General features: G+C 43.2%; 2 protein-coding genes across 5 annotated transcripts in view; one reads left to right on the top strand and one right to left on the bottom strand.

Moving 5' to 3' along the window:
• dlg4b (discs, large homolog 4b (Drosophila)) overlaps window positions 1-9,913 on the bottom strand; it is a 43,627-nt gene extending 33,714 nt beyond the window's left edge. Inside the window, exons 1-4 of one of the 4 annotated variants that reach the window (XM_017440349.3) lie at window positions 9,793-9,913; window positions 8,224-8,343; window positions 6,966-7,036; window positions 1,136-1,261 (exon numbers count right to left, since the gene is read on the bottom strand). In XM_017440349.3, coding sequence (XP_017295838.2) covers window positions 1,136-1,261; window positions 6,966-7,036; window positions 8,224-8,343; window positions 9,793-9,859 — 384 coding nt within the window. In that variant the 5' untranslated portion in view covers window positions 9,860-9,913. Of the gene's footprint in view, window positions 1-1,135; window positions 1,262-6,267; window positions 6,398-6,965; window positions 7,037-7,412; window positions 7,566-7,675; window positions 7,825-8,223; window positions 8,344-9,792 lie in introns of those variants that run through there. The other 3 variants (XM_037976666.1, XM_037976667.1, XM_017440350.3) reach the window with 3 other exon arrangements.
• Window positions 9,914-11,746: 1,833 nt separating this feature from the next.
• Window positions 11,747-14,900, top strand: part of si:ch1073-157b13.1 (7SK snRNA methylphosphate capping enzyme) — a 6,853-nt gene continuing 3,699 nt past the window's right edge. The window contains exons 1-5 of the mRNA XM_017440343.3: window positions 11,747-12,140; window positions 13,000-13,402; window positions 13,550-13,797; window positions 13,881-14,151; window positions 14,221-14,728. Coding sequence (XP_017295832.1) covers window positions 13,020-13,402; window positions 13,550-13,797; window positions 13,881-14,151; window positions 14,221-14,728 — 1,410 coding nt within the window. The 5' untranslated portion in view covers window positions 11,747-12,140; window positions 13,000-13,019. The remainder of the gene's footprint in view (window positions 12,141-12,999; window positions 13,403-13,549; window positions 13,798-13,880; window positions 14,152-14,220; window positions 14,729-14,900) is intronic.

Genomic DNA, 14,900 nt, shown 5'->3' with positions numbered 1-14,900 from the left:
ATAAAAATGCGATTTGGACCATAAAAATGTTCGAAAATTACTCATACATAAAGATCAGTGGACAAATATTAATATTCATTTTATGTTATGATTTTTTTTTTCTTGTCATGATGACAGGGGAGGCTCTGCCTCACCTGCCTCCCCTGACCACACGTCCCTGCACTTTACATATAAAAACTAATTATTAGGAATAAATATTCCTTTTTTAAAGGTCAGAAGAAAATGACCAGAAGGAATCTGAGCTTTAACAGAAGGATTCAGAAATCCTGATTAACAAGAAAAGGATTTAAAAGGATAAATATTATTATCCTCTAAAAAAAACTTAGAATAAAAGTTAAAAACATAGGAAAACCTTGGATAACAAAAGGTTTATAGAAAAAATTAATTTACAGAGAATTTATAAACCATCAAACAAAGAAAGAAAATATTAAACCTATAAAAACTGTTCTGTAAACTATAATGTTTGTAGACATTTCCAACTTATTTAGACTTGTTGATTTATTTTACTGAAATGATGGGATGGTCTTAGAGATGAGTGGAAAACCAAGAAGTCAGTGTTTGAGTTTTAAAAAGTTTTAAACTTAACTTCAATCTGGATTATAATTTTAGGTGATGTTTGTTGTGTTTAGGATAAAAAAAACTATTTACTGAGTTTCTGTTTTTGTTCAAATAAAACTTAAAAAGATGATTTTCTTCCTGCTGTTTGATGTTGTTTTCTGACCTAAACTGGGAATTTAAATCAGTTAATTTAACCTCTGACTTGTGAGAGGGATGTGTGTGTGTGTGTGTGTGTGTGTGTGTGTGTGTGTGTGTGTGTGTGTGTGTGTGTGTGTGTGTGTGTGTGTGTTACATTGTGGGGACAATTTTCCTAACATATCCTACCTTGTGAGGACCAACTGCTCCTTGTGGAGAAATTATGTTTTTGGGTTAGGGGTTCAGTTTAGGACTAAGGTTTGGTTTAGGGTTAGTTATGTACTGGTAATGGTCAGGGTTAGGGTGTAGTTAGGGTGTAGAAATGAATGGAAGTCAATGGAAAGTCCCTGCAAAGATAGAGAGACATAACATGTGTGTGTGAGTGTTTGCGTGTGTGTGTGAGGGTGTTGGTGTGTGTGTGTGTGTGTGTGTGTGCACCTACAATGAGTGCAGCAGGGTGTGTGTATCCGTCCAGGTGTGTGTGGCTCAGCTCAGCGCTGCGTCCGTGGGACATGTGACCGGGGCTGGGGTCGAGAGGCGGAGTCTCATCGTCTTGGTAACGGTATTTCTGCAGGGACAGGTAAAACCAGGTGTTAGCCAAGGCTGTTAGCATTAGCAGCTGCCCCAAAGAGGATGAATGGAAACGTTAGCATCTGTGAGATAAATGAGGTGATTTTCAGCACAACAGGTAACAAAACTATTACAGGTCTGAAAAACTGCAAATAAAACTAAAATGTTGTTAGTTTTAAATAATAAACATGGTAATGTTAGTTTCTCTGGAGCAGGAGTGATCTTCTTAATGTTTGATACACTGAAGCAGAATCTGTTTTATTGTCTAAAATTTGTCTTATTTGGAGCCAGAATCATTTAAAGATGTTTGTCATGAATCTGAACATTGTTGAGTTAATTTCATCAGATTCAGGCTTCAGTCATGAAACGATTCAGCCCTGAACAAAGTTACAATGCAACTTAAATATATCAGTCAACACATTGGAATTTAATGTAACACAAGAGAGCGAGCGTTAACTGATCCCAGAGGCAAATTTAAATAATACAACAGAGTAAAAGAATAATTCTGTAAGTTATTCAGACAAATATTTTATTATCTTAAAAAAGGCTCACAAACTGTTCACACTTTCATCACATCTGATGAAAATTAGCTAAACTAATTCTAAGTTGACCCTTTTCCTGTAATATTACTTCAGCCCCATCATCAGGGTGAAGCACACTTCAGTGTTAGTTGCTGTTTGTGCCAGCACTGCTGCAGTTCTCCTCCTGAACAGTAGGTGTCACTAATAAGAAAAAAAAGCTGTTAAACAGGAGGAAATGAATCACAAATTTCTTTAAGGGTGCTACTCTGCCTGACGAGGTCTCGCTGTGTGTTTGTTGTTTTTATTGTTATATTGTCATTCTTTTATTTGTTGTTTCACAAATCAGGATGTTGGCAACATCAGTCTTCTACCTGGTCTCCTACACTTCATCACAATTCTGGAGCACGCAGAAGGACTTCATTCACTCATCACCATTCAACATCAGAGCAGGTAGACTCACCTGTTCACCTGACTTCCTGTCAGAGCCAGGCTGCTGTCTGACAGAGCCAGCACAACGTTATAAACTACAACATTACAAACTACAACATTATAAACTACAACATTACAAACTACAACATTATAAACTACCACGTTATAAACTACAACCTTATAAACTACCATGTTATAAACTACAACGTTATAAACTACCACGTTATAAACTACAACGTTATAAACTACCACGTTATAAACTACCACGTTATAAACTACAACATTTTTACAGTTTCCGGTGTATTACCTTTGGCATGGCTGTAGATTATATTTAATGATCGTCTAACATTAAAAAATGAAGATCTATTTAAAAAAAAACTGTTTAATCAGACTAGATGATGGGCAATGAATGCATCTCTAAAAGACATGCTAATACTTTTTCAATGATCTTAGTATCCATATTCAATAAAGATATTAGACGGTATGCGCCACAGTCTAAACTATCTTTGTCTTTTTTTCAGATTAAAGATATTTGATGAATTGTTGGGGCAGGGATTGTGAGATGAAGGTTGACAACAATGAAGTTATTTGAGTAGAAACTTCTTGTAAAAGTCTGACAGATACCTGTCAGGACCGGGGCTTTCCAGACTGCATGCTCCGTCTGGCCATTTCAGTTTCAGCATTAGAAACGGACTCCTCCAGACGAGTCACCACATCTCCTAACGTCGGCATGTCAAATCAAAGAAATTTTCTATAACTTTATCATCGTTAACTGGGGGAGTGTTGTACAAAGTCTGATAATAATTACAGAAACAGTTATTTTTATTCTGGTTATCAGTACATTCTGTTCCCTGATCAGCTTGGTTAGCTGTTCTTTGTCGTAGCTGGCGTGCTAACAGATTCTCCATGTTTATATGAATGACTTTGAGATTAGGGATTCAGTTTGTTTTGTTGATATGAGATTGTATAAAGTTTGTAATTGTAATCTAGGTTTATATAATACAGGATCGGGAGAATAACTATATGTAGCATCTAATTTATTGATCTCGTCAGCTAATTGAAAGGCGCTCAGTTGCTGTTCTTTTCTGTTTTACACAGAAAGAGATTATTTGACCCCTCAGGTACAATATGTTTGCAGTTATGAACAGCAAATTATTTTTAGTCCTGTTCCCTAAACTTTGAAATTGAACTCAGAGTGGTACACCTGACCTGCCCATCCAGATTTTATTTGAAAGTAATCAGAAGTGTGCAGATGTGTTTCCGGAAGAAGAGCTATATCTGTTCTAAGTGGTTGTAAATGGGTGATAACGTTTTCCTGTTTAACCAGGTATTTAATTGATTTTATGCACTAGTTTACAAAGTTTACCACGCTGTCAATCCCTGCTCAGGTAGGAGAATATGAAAGCACCAAAGATAAAAACACACCTAGTAAACAGAAAAAACCTAAAACAAAGAAACCTGGCTGAGTCCCATCCCCAAAACATTCTGAACATTACAGCAAACTGAACATGGTGACTGTAAACCTCCAGCATTAAAATCCAGACACAGTGCTTGTTTGGTCTAATAAACACCAAACTCAGGTTCCTGCTGAACATCTAGTATAGCTGAAATCCCACAAATACCTTTGTGTCAAACAGACTGATATTATCATTAACTATAAAGTACTTCTGGGGTATAAGCTTTAAATGTTCCAAACAGCAGTGACTGTTCCTCCTTTTTTATCATAATGTGGACACCGGCGTGTGTAGAGTCATTTACGAGCTGCTTCAAACAAACCATCAGACAACAAACCGTAGAGCTGGATTCAGGCACGGCGCTCCCATGTAGGACATCAAGCACTGCATCTTCAAGTGTTCAATGTGTTTTTTAACATAATCCATCACATTCACTGTGTCCAGAAATTCTTTCTGCTCTTCTGTGTGTGATGGGAAGTTGCACCAGAAAAATAATCCCAAAGCAAACACCTTCCTTGTTACAGAGAAGTTTCTGGACTTCTGTAAAAGCAGCCTGAGTCCAGGATACTGAGGTCGTAAACTCCAGGAGTATTGTGACGGGCTGACCATGAACTTGCAGGAGGGTTGGGTGCAGTCCTGATAGTTTTGGAGCTTAGCTATGATGGCTCGTGGATCTCCTCCTGGCTTCCTTGGTACAGGACTTCTGTGTGAGCGGCCAGCGATGACATCTTTGTCCAAGCCCAGGACTTCCTGTAATACTGCTCGACTCCAGGCCCTCTGGGATTCCCATAATACGGACACTGAATCTCCACATCCTGCCTTCCAAGTCATCACATTCATCCTTCAGACCAGACAGCTCCTTTTTAAATCTGTTACTGTGGTTTGTAGGGTGGCCACTTCATCACTCCAGGTTGACAGCCTGTTCTCTACTTCCTTCACCGCGGCCTTAACTTCATCCATTTCAGCACATATTGTCTTCTTGTATTTTACTGCTTGTACTTCAGCCTTAAAGCCATCAAAATCTTCTATATCACTATAGTTCACAACTTAAAACCAGCGATCCAAATTCATTCAGACATTTCCTTTTCCTGCTTCTCCTTTCCAGGTCGCAGGGAGCTGGTGCCGATCTGAACATAAAATCATTTAACATCTGGAATAAAGAAGCAGTAGAAGAACTACAAGACTGCCTTGAGTTTACAGACTGGGACTTGCTCTTCAGTGAGCAGGATGGTGATCTCCACACACTGATGGATGTTCTCACCTCCTACCTCTTATTTGTGAGGACTGTCGTTTCCACCAAACTCATATCCATTTATCCAAATATTAAAATATGGATCACCAAGGACATAAAACTTATCCTGATTCAGAAAAACAAGTTTTTTTACAAGAAGACCACCTCAGGGTGAAAGAGCTGAGAAAGGAATTCAGGAGGTCCAGGTTAGCTAAAATCAGCTGAAAAAGGTGGAGAATCTGCTAACATCTGGTAAAGAAAGAGAGGCTTAGGAGGACCGGAGTCTCCAGACCTGCTCAGACCTCCTCTCTGGCACGTCAACTTTAACGGGTTTTCACCCAACAACCTGGATCTGTCCACCCTGAGCTCCCAACACTCTCACCTTACAATCAGCAAGCATCTGGTGATGGACATGATGGACATGATGGACATGATAGACATGATGGACATGATGGACATGATGGACATGAACATGATGGACATGATGGGCATGATGACATTAACATGATGAACATAATACAAAATGATGAACATGACGGACATGATGGACGTAAAGACATGATGGACATGATGGACATGATGGACATGAAGAACATGAGGGACATGAAGGGCATGAAGAACATGGTGAACATGATGGACATGATGGACATGATGAACATGGTGGGCATGAAGAACATGGTGAACATGATGGACATGATGGACATGATGGACATGATGGACATGATGAACATGATGGGCATGATGGACGTAAAGACATGATGGACATGATGGACATGAAGAACATGAGGGACATGATGAACATGAAGGGCATGAAGAACATGGTGAACATGATGGACATGATGGACATGGTGAACATGATGGACATGATGGACATGATGGACATGGTGGACATGATGGACATGATGGACCTGAACATAATAGAAATGATGGACATGATGGACATGATGAACATGAGGGACACTTCCTTCACGCTCTACAGTTTGGACCAACACCTGACCCGTTACAGCTGGAATCATTAATCTAACATCTGCAGGAACAGAAACCTCAACATGTGTTCTGAACATCATGTTACCGGCTCGGCTAACAGCTAACCTCAGCTAACACACATGCTAACGTGGCTACGCTAACACACACACACACACACACGTGACGGCAGGATGCTGAATGAACACATGACAGAAGCAGCACACGCGGACGTAAAACTGGTTTTGATGGGTTTATGAGGACACTCAGTCACAGACAGACATGCTGTGTGAGTACACGCATGTGTTTGCTGTGTGTGTGTGCGTGTGTGTGTGTGCGTGTGTGTGTGTGTGTGTGTGTGTGTGTGTGTGTGTGTGGGTGGCTGCATGCAGCGGTCTGCTCCTACCTTGGTGGTGACAATGCAGAGGCAGTCCATATCCTCCACACACACACTCACACAAACTCACACACACACATTTTAACACACACACTCCCTCACGCACTCATGCTCGATCTCTCTCTCTCTCTCTCTCTCTCTCTCTCTCTCTCTCTCTCTCTCTCTCTCTCTCTCTCTGTCGATACTCGCTCGCCCACTCTCTCACCCTCTCTGTCCCTCTGTCTGTCGGCTCTGGGGGAGGAGAAGGGAGTGATGAAGAGGAGGAAGAGTGATGAAGAGGAGGACCTCCTGGAGTGGAGGCAGGAGGTTGAGAGACATTAAGTCAGAATGACAGAGAGAGAGCAGAGAGGGGGTTGGGCTCCTGTTGCCATGGTGACATGCAGCTGTTGTTCCGGTGATGCTGCTGCAGCAGCTGTTGCTAGGCAACAAGGACGGGTGTCAGCATGTGGGGCAGAGTGAGCATGTGTGTTAGAACAGGTGTGTGCTGGTCCCTGTGCAGGTGTGCTCTTGTTGGTACCTTTTCAGGTGTGTGTTCATACCTGTGCAGATGTGTGTGTGTTTATACCTGTGCAGGTGTGTGTGTGTGTGTGTGTTTGTACCTGTGCAGGTGTGTGTGTGTACGTGTGCAGGTGTGTGTGTGTGTGTGTTTGTACCTGTGCAGGTGTGTGTGTGTGTTTGTACCTGTGCAGGTGTGTGTGTGTTTGTACCTGTGCAGGTGTGTGAGGTCGGCTTGGTGTCTGGTTTTCACACACCGTCAGCTCATAAAACTCCTGGATGTCTAAAACACACAGATTTTTTCGGATAGTTTAATTTTGTTTGTAAAAACCATTAAATCCTGCAGCATCACACTACCACCACCGTGCTTATAACTGGGTACAATGTTCATGGAGGTTTTTCTTGTTGTGGCTGAGTTCAGTTAATGTTTGTCTCATTTGACTTCAGAGGGTTCTTCTTCTTTCTGTAGTTCAGCATTTGGAGCTCAGCTTCTAGATGGCAGCTGCTCAGATCATTCATCCATCTCAGAACCCTGACCCAAACCCAGACCATCTCAGAACCCTGACCCAAACCATCACAGAACCCTGATCTAAACCCAGACCACCTCAGAACCCTGACCCAGACCATCTCAGAACTGGGCGTTTAGACTTATTGCTGACCTCTCAGGTCCATTTCCTGCAACAAAGATCTGGAATGTCGATTTGTCCAAACCAGGTTTCCTCTGTCTGATGGACATCATGGCCACACCTGCTGATACTTCCTGGTCCTTCACTGACAGCTCAGTCTCACCTCTGCCTGAGGGTACACCTGATGACTCCAGCCAATCAGAGCAGAGACAGAGGTAATGACTCAGTTAATCCTCAAGTGAAGGAGGAGAACATCTTTTCCAATCAGAGCCATGATGAACCAGATTTCCTCACACCTGTAATCTGTTAGAGTCCAGACCCACTGCTGAAGAAGACCTCAGTGTGTTAATGGATCAGAACCAGTCTGGAAACCAGTCAGAAGGTAGTTAAAGGTGTAGTTTTTATTAATGTAGACAGAGCTCCAACAGTCTATCGTCTGTCCAACAATCAAAGTTCTCTGTCTGTGGTAGGCTCAGGTAAAGGAAGGTGATGTCATTTATAACTCCGCCCCCTGTCCTCAAAAACAGTTGTTCCTAAACTTGTCAGGTTCTGATCCACAAAATACCAGCAGCTGAGACTCGTTAACCTGAAGAGCTTTGCTTTCAGAAATCAAATATGTCTGTTAGGCCAAATAAACAAGAGGTCTACTCTGAAAGAAGGACCTGCAGGTAACAGATTAATAACAGATTAATAACAGAACATAAACACTTTGTTTGACCACTGAGATAAAACTGATCTATTCTTTGTCTGTCAACATGGAGGCAACAGCAGGTCTATGATGGTCCATGGTGAGGGTCACTGTGTATGTTTGAGTTGTGTGTGTGTGTGTGTGTGTGTGTGTTACCCAGCAGAGCCTGGAACAGGTCGCTCTGGAAGATGTTGAGAAGTTTCTCTGCTCGACCTTTGACCCCATCAGCAGCGTCAGCCTGACAGGCCTCCATCACCTGCAGAGCACGCTCAGTATCTGAAGGAGGCAGAACCAACACGTGTTACTGGTTCTGCAGGTGGTTCTTATCTGTAAATGTTGGTTCGGACTCTCTGACATGGGTTAGTTTCTTTGAGTTCTGACTCTGGTTCTGGTTCTGATCCAATAGATATTTAAAGCTGAACTGAATCATGCTTTGAAGCCATCAGTGAAAATATAGCCCTAAAATGTGTTTTTTGTAGAAATTTAAATAAAAAATAAAAAAATATATTTTTTGGTAATTCTGAATAGTGAAGAAACCACTCGGGTGTTTCCGGTTTTTCTGTGACCCCCCTGATGTGTGACGTCCGCTGAGCCACTGAGGTTCTGCAGTTCCTCGGTGAGTGGATGAATACCGGAACAATATAGTTCAGTTTGTTGGAATTAATCGGCCCAACCAGCCAGAAAATACCACTGGAGTTTAAATTTTTGGCTTCCTGAAAGATAAAAACCTTCCTCAGATTTGGATCCATAAACTCCGATTTGGGAGTTACTATCAGAACTCGGGTTTGGATCTCTTCAAAGGGAAGCACCGCTCCGACCCTTGTTACTACGGCTTCACACCACAAAAACAGGACCTTTTAGCAACAGTCCTAACTATTTTTAATTTAAAAATAAAGTCAAATGGAGAGGAGGACATCTCCACAGAGAAGGAGAGGAGAAACAGGAAGTTTTCCTTTAAACGTGACGTGAACGTGCTGTCATTAAGAGGTCTGAGCTGCTTACAGGCCGACAGCCTGAGATCAGTCTGTGATTCAGAGGAAAAAACATTAACAATCCATGTGTGATAGTCTGAATCTGCTGCTGATTAGTTTACTCTGATGTGAGAGTTAATAAACTCTACTCTGAAGCGCGCTCACGTTGTTTACGAGTTAGCATCCAGTTAGCATCAGGTTAGCTTCAAGTTAGCATGTTAGCTCTCTCCTGCCATCTTTATGTTGATTTTTAGTGTTTTAAACTGATGTCATGACAGTGATCTGGAGGTAATCTGTTCTCACTGTTCCACATTCTAAACTAGATCGTTACACATGTTGTTTTGTCGGCCATGACGGTCCTGGTGATCATCAGAATCTGAATCTGAAGAGTTTTCATTTGATTCCTGAGATCCAGCCATCAGTTCAGGTTCATTCTGGTATGGTTGTATATCCATTACTCCCATTAAGTCTACCTGCTGTAGCACTGGTGAGGTGAGAGTAGTCTAAGTCCAGGTCATGTGACTCAGGTGGTGAAGGGCTCTACAGACCCTCAGGTAAGGTTTGGAAACGCACAGCTAACCAGTTTAACTAGAGCTGAAGGTCAGAGGTCACATAGTCTCAGATACAGATGGAAACAGGAAATCAAACTGAACAAGAAGAGGACAAACCACACAGACTGAAAATGTACACAAACAAACAAACAAGTAAACAAACAGACAAACAAACAAACAAAGTGAGAAATCTCAGCACTCACCTTCCTTCTTCAGCGGCATGTCCTCTCTCTGATCCACACAAATCCTCTTTAGGGATTTTACTGACATGTGCAGTGCATGCTGGGTAATGAAGTCCTGATCCAGTTTACACTAAAGCACCGCCCATCATCGAAGCTCCGCCCATCATCGAAGCTCCGCCCACTGCTCAGTTTGACTGACAGCTCTGAGTTTTTCCTGTTTGTGTTACAGTTTGAGAATTTCACGTTTTTGTTGTTTGTTTTTTTGTGTAGATTCTTCTGGTCCAGAAAATTCTTGTTTGTTGGAGCAGTCCGTTGCTGTTTTTGTCATATTTTAGATAAATTCGAATTATTTTAACTAGTTATTAGTTTTTTACTTTTAAACTTTTGTCTCATTTAAAGGGGCTGATGTTTCTGTGCAGTTCTGATTGTTTTTGTGTTTAGTTATTTATTGACACCCTGAATTCTGGTGTGTTTTTATTGACTTTTAATGACCTGTTTTTGTGTTTATGGGTCTAATTCTAATTGTTTCATGTTTTTTTTATATTATTAATTAATTAAATATTTCTGACAAATTTAAACAGAAACAAAAATTAATGTGATTCTCATTAAACGCTTTTTTTCAATTAAATATTGACACAAGAAAAATAACTTTTTGTTTGAATTAAATCCTGTTTTTATTCTGGTTGTTTTTATGTCAAATCAAACAGTAATCTCAGTAATCCATGAGATGGCAAAACCAAGAAAAATATATTATAAAATTAAAAACAACTGGACTTATGTTCTGTAGTTAAAGAAGTTACCTTCCCATCCAGGAAGCTTTCTTAATTTAAAACTGGAGAGAGAGAAGTTTCAAGCTTTAAACTACATGAGATCCTGCATTTATAAAGCTGAACTCAAATGCAGATTAATCTTCCTCCCCTCCTTCCTGAGGGTCATTAGGGTCTTTGTTTGTCTGACTCACAGTAATGTTTTGGTCACTTAAATGAAGATGTTGATTAAAGTTATTCTCACCTGGATAAACGGAGCATCTTGTACAGGTTAACGCTTGGAACTCCACTGAGAAAGCTCCTGGATGGGTAAATAAATGTAATTAACTACTGAATAGAAGTCAAGTTTCCTTATTTAAAGAATAAAAAGGTGTTTTTGAACAAACAGAAAACATTTGTAGATTGTTGGCAGTGTGAGAGGATCGATTAAGGCCTTCAAGTAGATCATTTTTAAGAGAACTCTTCAGAATAAGGACTGTGAGCTGTTTTTAATAAGAAACTCAGTGATGAACTCTAACCACTGTTAAAACGATTATTGTGTCAAAACAACCTTTAAAAAGTCTGGTGGGTTAGGGGTTAGAATCAGGATTACATTTTTATGAAATTGTATCGAGTTAATCTCCCCAAGACCTTTGATAGCTGATCAATGTTTGGTGTAAAGTTTAACAGATCATCAGCTCAAATCATGACTACATGATTCTGATTAAATCCTTAGACATAAACTCCATGTTTAAAATAATAAACTACATCTTTATTGTATAAATAAACTACATATTTCATATAATTCAAACACAAATATAAAAGAAGAGGACATATTTACGGTAGTCAAAGTTAATCTGAACCAAATAAAAATCTGAGTTTTTTGTTTTTTTTTACAGATTACGGTTGAAGTTCTTTTCAGACTTTCTCAGACTCCTTGCCACCAGTATTAGAACTTTCCTTAGTTTCACATCTCCTGATTAATCTCAATACTCTACCCTAAATACATATTTAGGATGTGGTCGTGTTTCTGACAGGCACAGCTTCGGACACCTCATTTTATGGCCCTATCTCCCGCCCTCACGAGCTGCGACCAATTGCGCAAATGCGCGACTCATTCTGGCTATTTGATTGGTCAGACGTCAGGCGTGGAAAACGTGATCTCCACAGCTGATTGGTCAGCTCAGGTGTCGATCACGTGGCCCTGATCTGGCCTATAAAAAGGCCGCTGCTGACTTGTTAGCGTAGTGAGAGCAGCTAACAGTTAGCACGTTTTACTGTGAAGGACATGAGCGATTACATGACGTCACGACTCAGTAAAGTGAGCGCGCGTACACGGAAATATAAATGGTCACGCGGAGGGCTGTGCGCGTGTTAAAGTTCATGCGCGGCTTTACGTTTAGAGCAGGTTAGCTGTAAAGCGTTAGCGCGAGAGGCTAGCTGCACGAGCTAACTGTTTCCTGTGGGGGGGTTGAGTTATTCACGACGGCGCATCGGGATTGGTGGAGGGATTAGAGGGGGCGGGGCTTGATTAGTGAAGAAAACAGTGTTATTTCTGTCACGCGCACAAAAACAGACACGCACGCGCTGAGAGGAGGCGTGAGACGCGAAGTGAAGAACAGAGTGAGTATTTATTACATGTCTGTGGTTTCCTGTCAGTAAAACTCTGTTTATATGAGTTCATGAGTGTTTATAAACCTGCAGCTTTAAAGAAACAGATCTGTGTCTCCACAGGTGGTTCCACCTCAGTGGAACAGAAGGTCTGTCTGCTCTGGGGTTCTCTACAGAACCTCAGATAGAACTAAAACTCTGTAAGAACAGATGTTTACACATGTGGTGGAACATGGGTCTGAGGAGACCAGTTCTGGCTCATTATCAGAACAGTCACAGAGGTAGATCCTCCTGGTATGTTCTGTTTCTGAACAGAACCAGACAGATTCTTTCCTTACAGAAGGTGGAACATCTCTGAACAAAGCTGAAGAAACTGTGAACGCAGCTCTGAGGAACAATGAGCAGCGTTCCCCATCAGAACTGAAGATACTGAAAGAACATGAGAGGAACCCTGAACTCGTTCTTGTTGCTCTGACTTCCTGTCTGTTCTGAACCTTCTCTCTCAGATCAGACAAAGCCTGGTTCTGGATTATAAACATGGAGGTTTTACTGGTTGGACTCTAACTTTGTCCTCCAGTTCCTGGCCGATGAGGTTCTTTGTTCTGGAACATAATTAGAACAGAATTGTTTTGGTGCAAAAGTTTGATTTAAATCCTTGGTTTTTGGTTGAAGTTACTCTAAAATGGAGTTCAACTGAAATGTGTAAAAGTTCACTCAGGTCCAAGCTGGGGTCAGAACCAGCTGTTCTAATCTTATTTTATGGTAAATAAAACTAAAGGAACATCTGTCTCTGTGGTCCTTTCTGAACTGATGACTCTGATTGGCTCAGCCTGCTGTCACTCACTCTGACTCCTCCCCTTTCTGTCTGCAGAGCACTGTGATTGGTTGACCATGATCAGGATGTCGTTGGACCCAGAACCCGTTCTTCTTTCTGAACCACGTGTCAAACTCAGCCACACCTTCTCCGCACCTGTCAGCCAATCAGAGCAGCCACCACTGGCCAAGCCCCGCCCCCCGATTCAACCTAAAAATGGTCTCCAGCCTCCGACCAACAGCGAGTTCCCCCTCCTGACCCGGCCTCCACCTCCGCCCGCTCAGATGCTTGGGAAGAGACGTTACTCTGTGGGTGCCGGTTTTAAGGGCGTCGCCAAACGGCGTCACCGTGCCACCAGTGAGAGCCAGGCGGAGTCAGTGCTGCCGAGTCACTTCCTGTTGGGGGGAAACATCTTCGACCCGTTGAACCTGAACTCTTTGCTTGATGAAGATGTGAACAGGTGAGACCACCATCAGGCTGTAGTTTTTATCCTGACCAGCAGGGGTCAGTACAGAACGCCATCTGTAGGTGGTGAGAGGACCACCGAGTGGTGAGAAGACCTGTCCTTAGCAGGTAACTAAACACCCCCTCCCCTTCTCCTTCTCAGGGAGACCAATCAGGAGACTCCAAAGTGCTCCCCCCTGCCGTCGCGCAGCAGAGACCCTGTAGAGATCCTGGTTCCGCGTGACATCACCGACCCCCTGAACCTGAAGGGAGGGGCTGAGGTCGGGAGGACAGCAGGAGTCCTGGTGTCCCCCCTGAAATCCAGGAGGAGGCACAGGTACAGACACCATGGAGGAGGAGAGCAGGAGGGGACACCTGCCCGACTGTTCCCGCCCACAGCTGGACTCTCAGGTGACTCAGTAGGATCAGGTGTTCAGTTCCTCTGTTCAACAGCAGGGGGCTCTGTTTCATCAATAACATGTTGTTTCTTCCAGTTCCTGCTCTGACCAGAGGGGGCAGTGTTTCTGCATCTCCTCTGTCCTGTGAACTAAACACCGCCATCACCTGCCGAGATGATGTGGCTCCGCCCCCTGTCCTCCCCCGGAGACACACCCACCCTCTTCCTGGTTCGGCCCAGAAACCTGCGAACATTCTGAGGCGTCGGCGTGCCGCTTCCACCAAATCTGCTGACGGTGCTCCTCACTCTGTGGCCACGGCAACAACAAAGTTTCAGACACCGATGGTGGGTGGAGCTAAGGCTGGCAGGTGAGTGGTACCCCTGCTGTTATCTGATTGGATGTTGGGGTCATGTAACCTCTGTGGGTTCTTCTTCAGGTGTGGTGGACCTCAGCTCAGCACAGCTCAGGCACGACAGAAGGACAAACACCGCTACCAGTACGGTAACCACTGCCGTTACTACGGTTACCACTGTTCCTACGGTGACCAGCATGAGGGGCAGGTTGGTGCAGAGAAGGACTTGAGGCTCCGCCTCCTAGAAGCTGATTGGTTCAGAGACAAGAGGGTCCTGGATATCGGCTGCGGTGCCGGTCACATGACCCTCGCTCTCGCCCTAAGGTTTAACCCCGCCCACATCTTGGGGGTGGAGCTAGATGAGCAACTGGTTCATGCTGCCAGGCAGAACATCAGGCACTTCCTGTCACATGATCTGGTGGGGAAGGAAAGAGGGAGGAAGAGAGAGGAGGAGGAGGTGAGGCAGTCGATGTCCCTCCGTCCCCTCCCCCTGTCCTTCAGGGTAAGTCGGGGTCCTCTGTCGGCACCACCCCTTCTCCAGACTTCCTCCTCTTCATCCTCCAGGTTCCCCAACAACATCACCTTCATCCAGGTAAGTCCTGCCAGCCTCTGTACCTGTGTCCCCACCTGCCCTCTTCCCTGTCTGTCCCACCTGTCCTGTCCCCTGTCTCTCCTACCTGTCCTCTCCCTTGTCTCTCCCACCTGTCCTCTCACTTGTCTCTCCTACCTGTCCTCTCACTTGTCTCTCCTACCTGTCCTCTCAC

Source organism: Kryptolebias marmoratus, linkage group LG7 (genome assembly GCF_001649575.2).
Source record: "Kryptolebias marmoratus isolate JLee-2015 linkage group LG7, ASM164957v2, whole genome shotgun sequence".
NCBI classification, from domain to species: Eukaryota; Metazoa; Chordata; class Actinopteri; order Cyprinodontiformes; family Rivulidae; genus Kryptolebias; species Kryptolebias marmoratus.
This window is presented reverse-complemented; position numbering and strand designations above follow the sequence as displayed.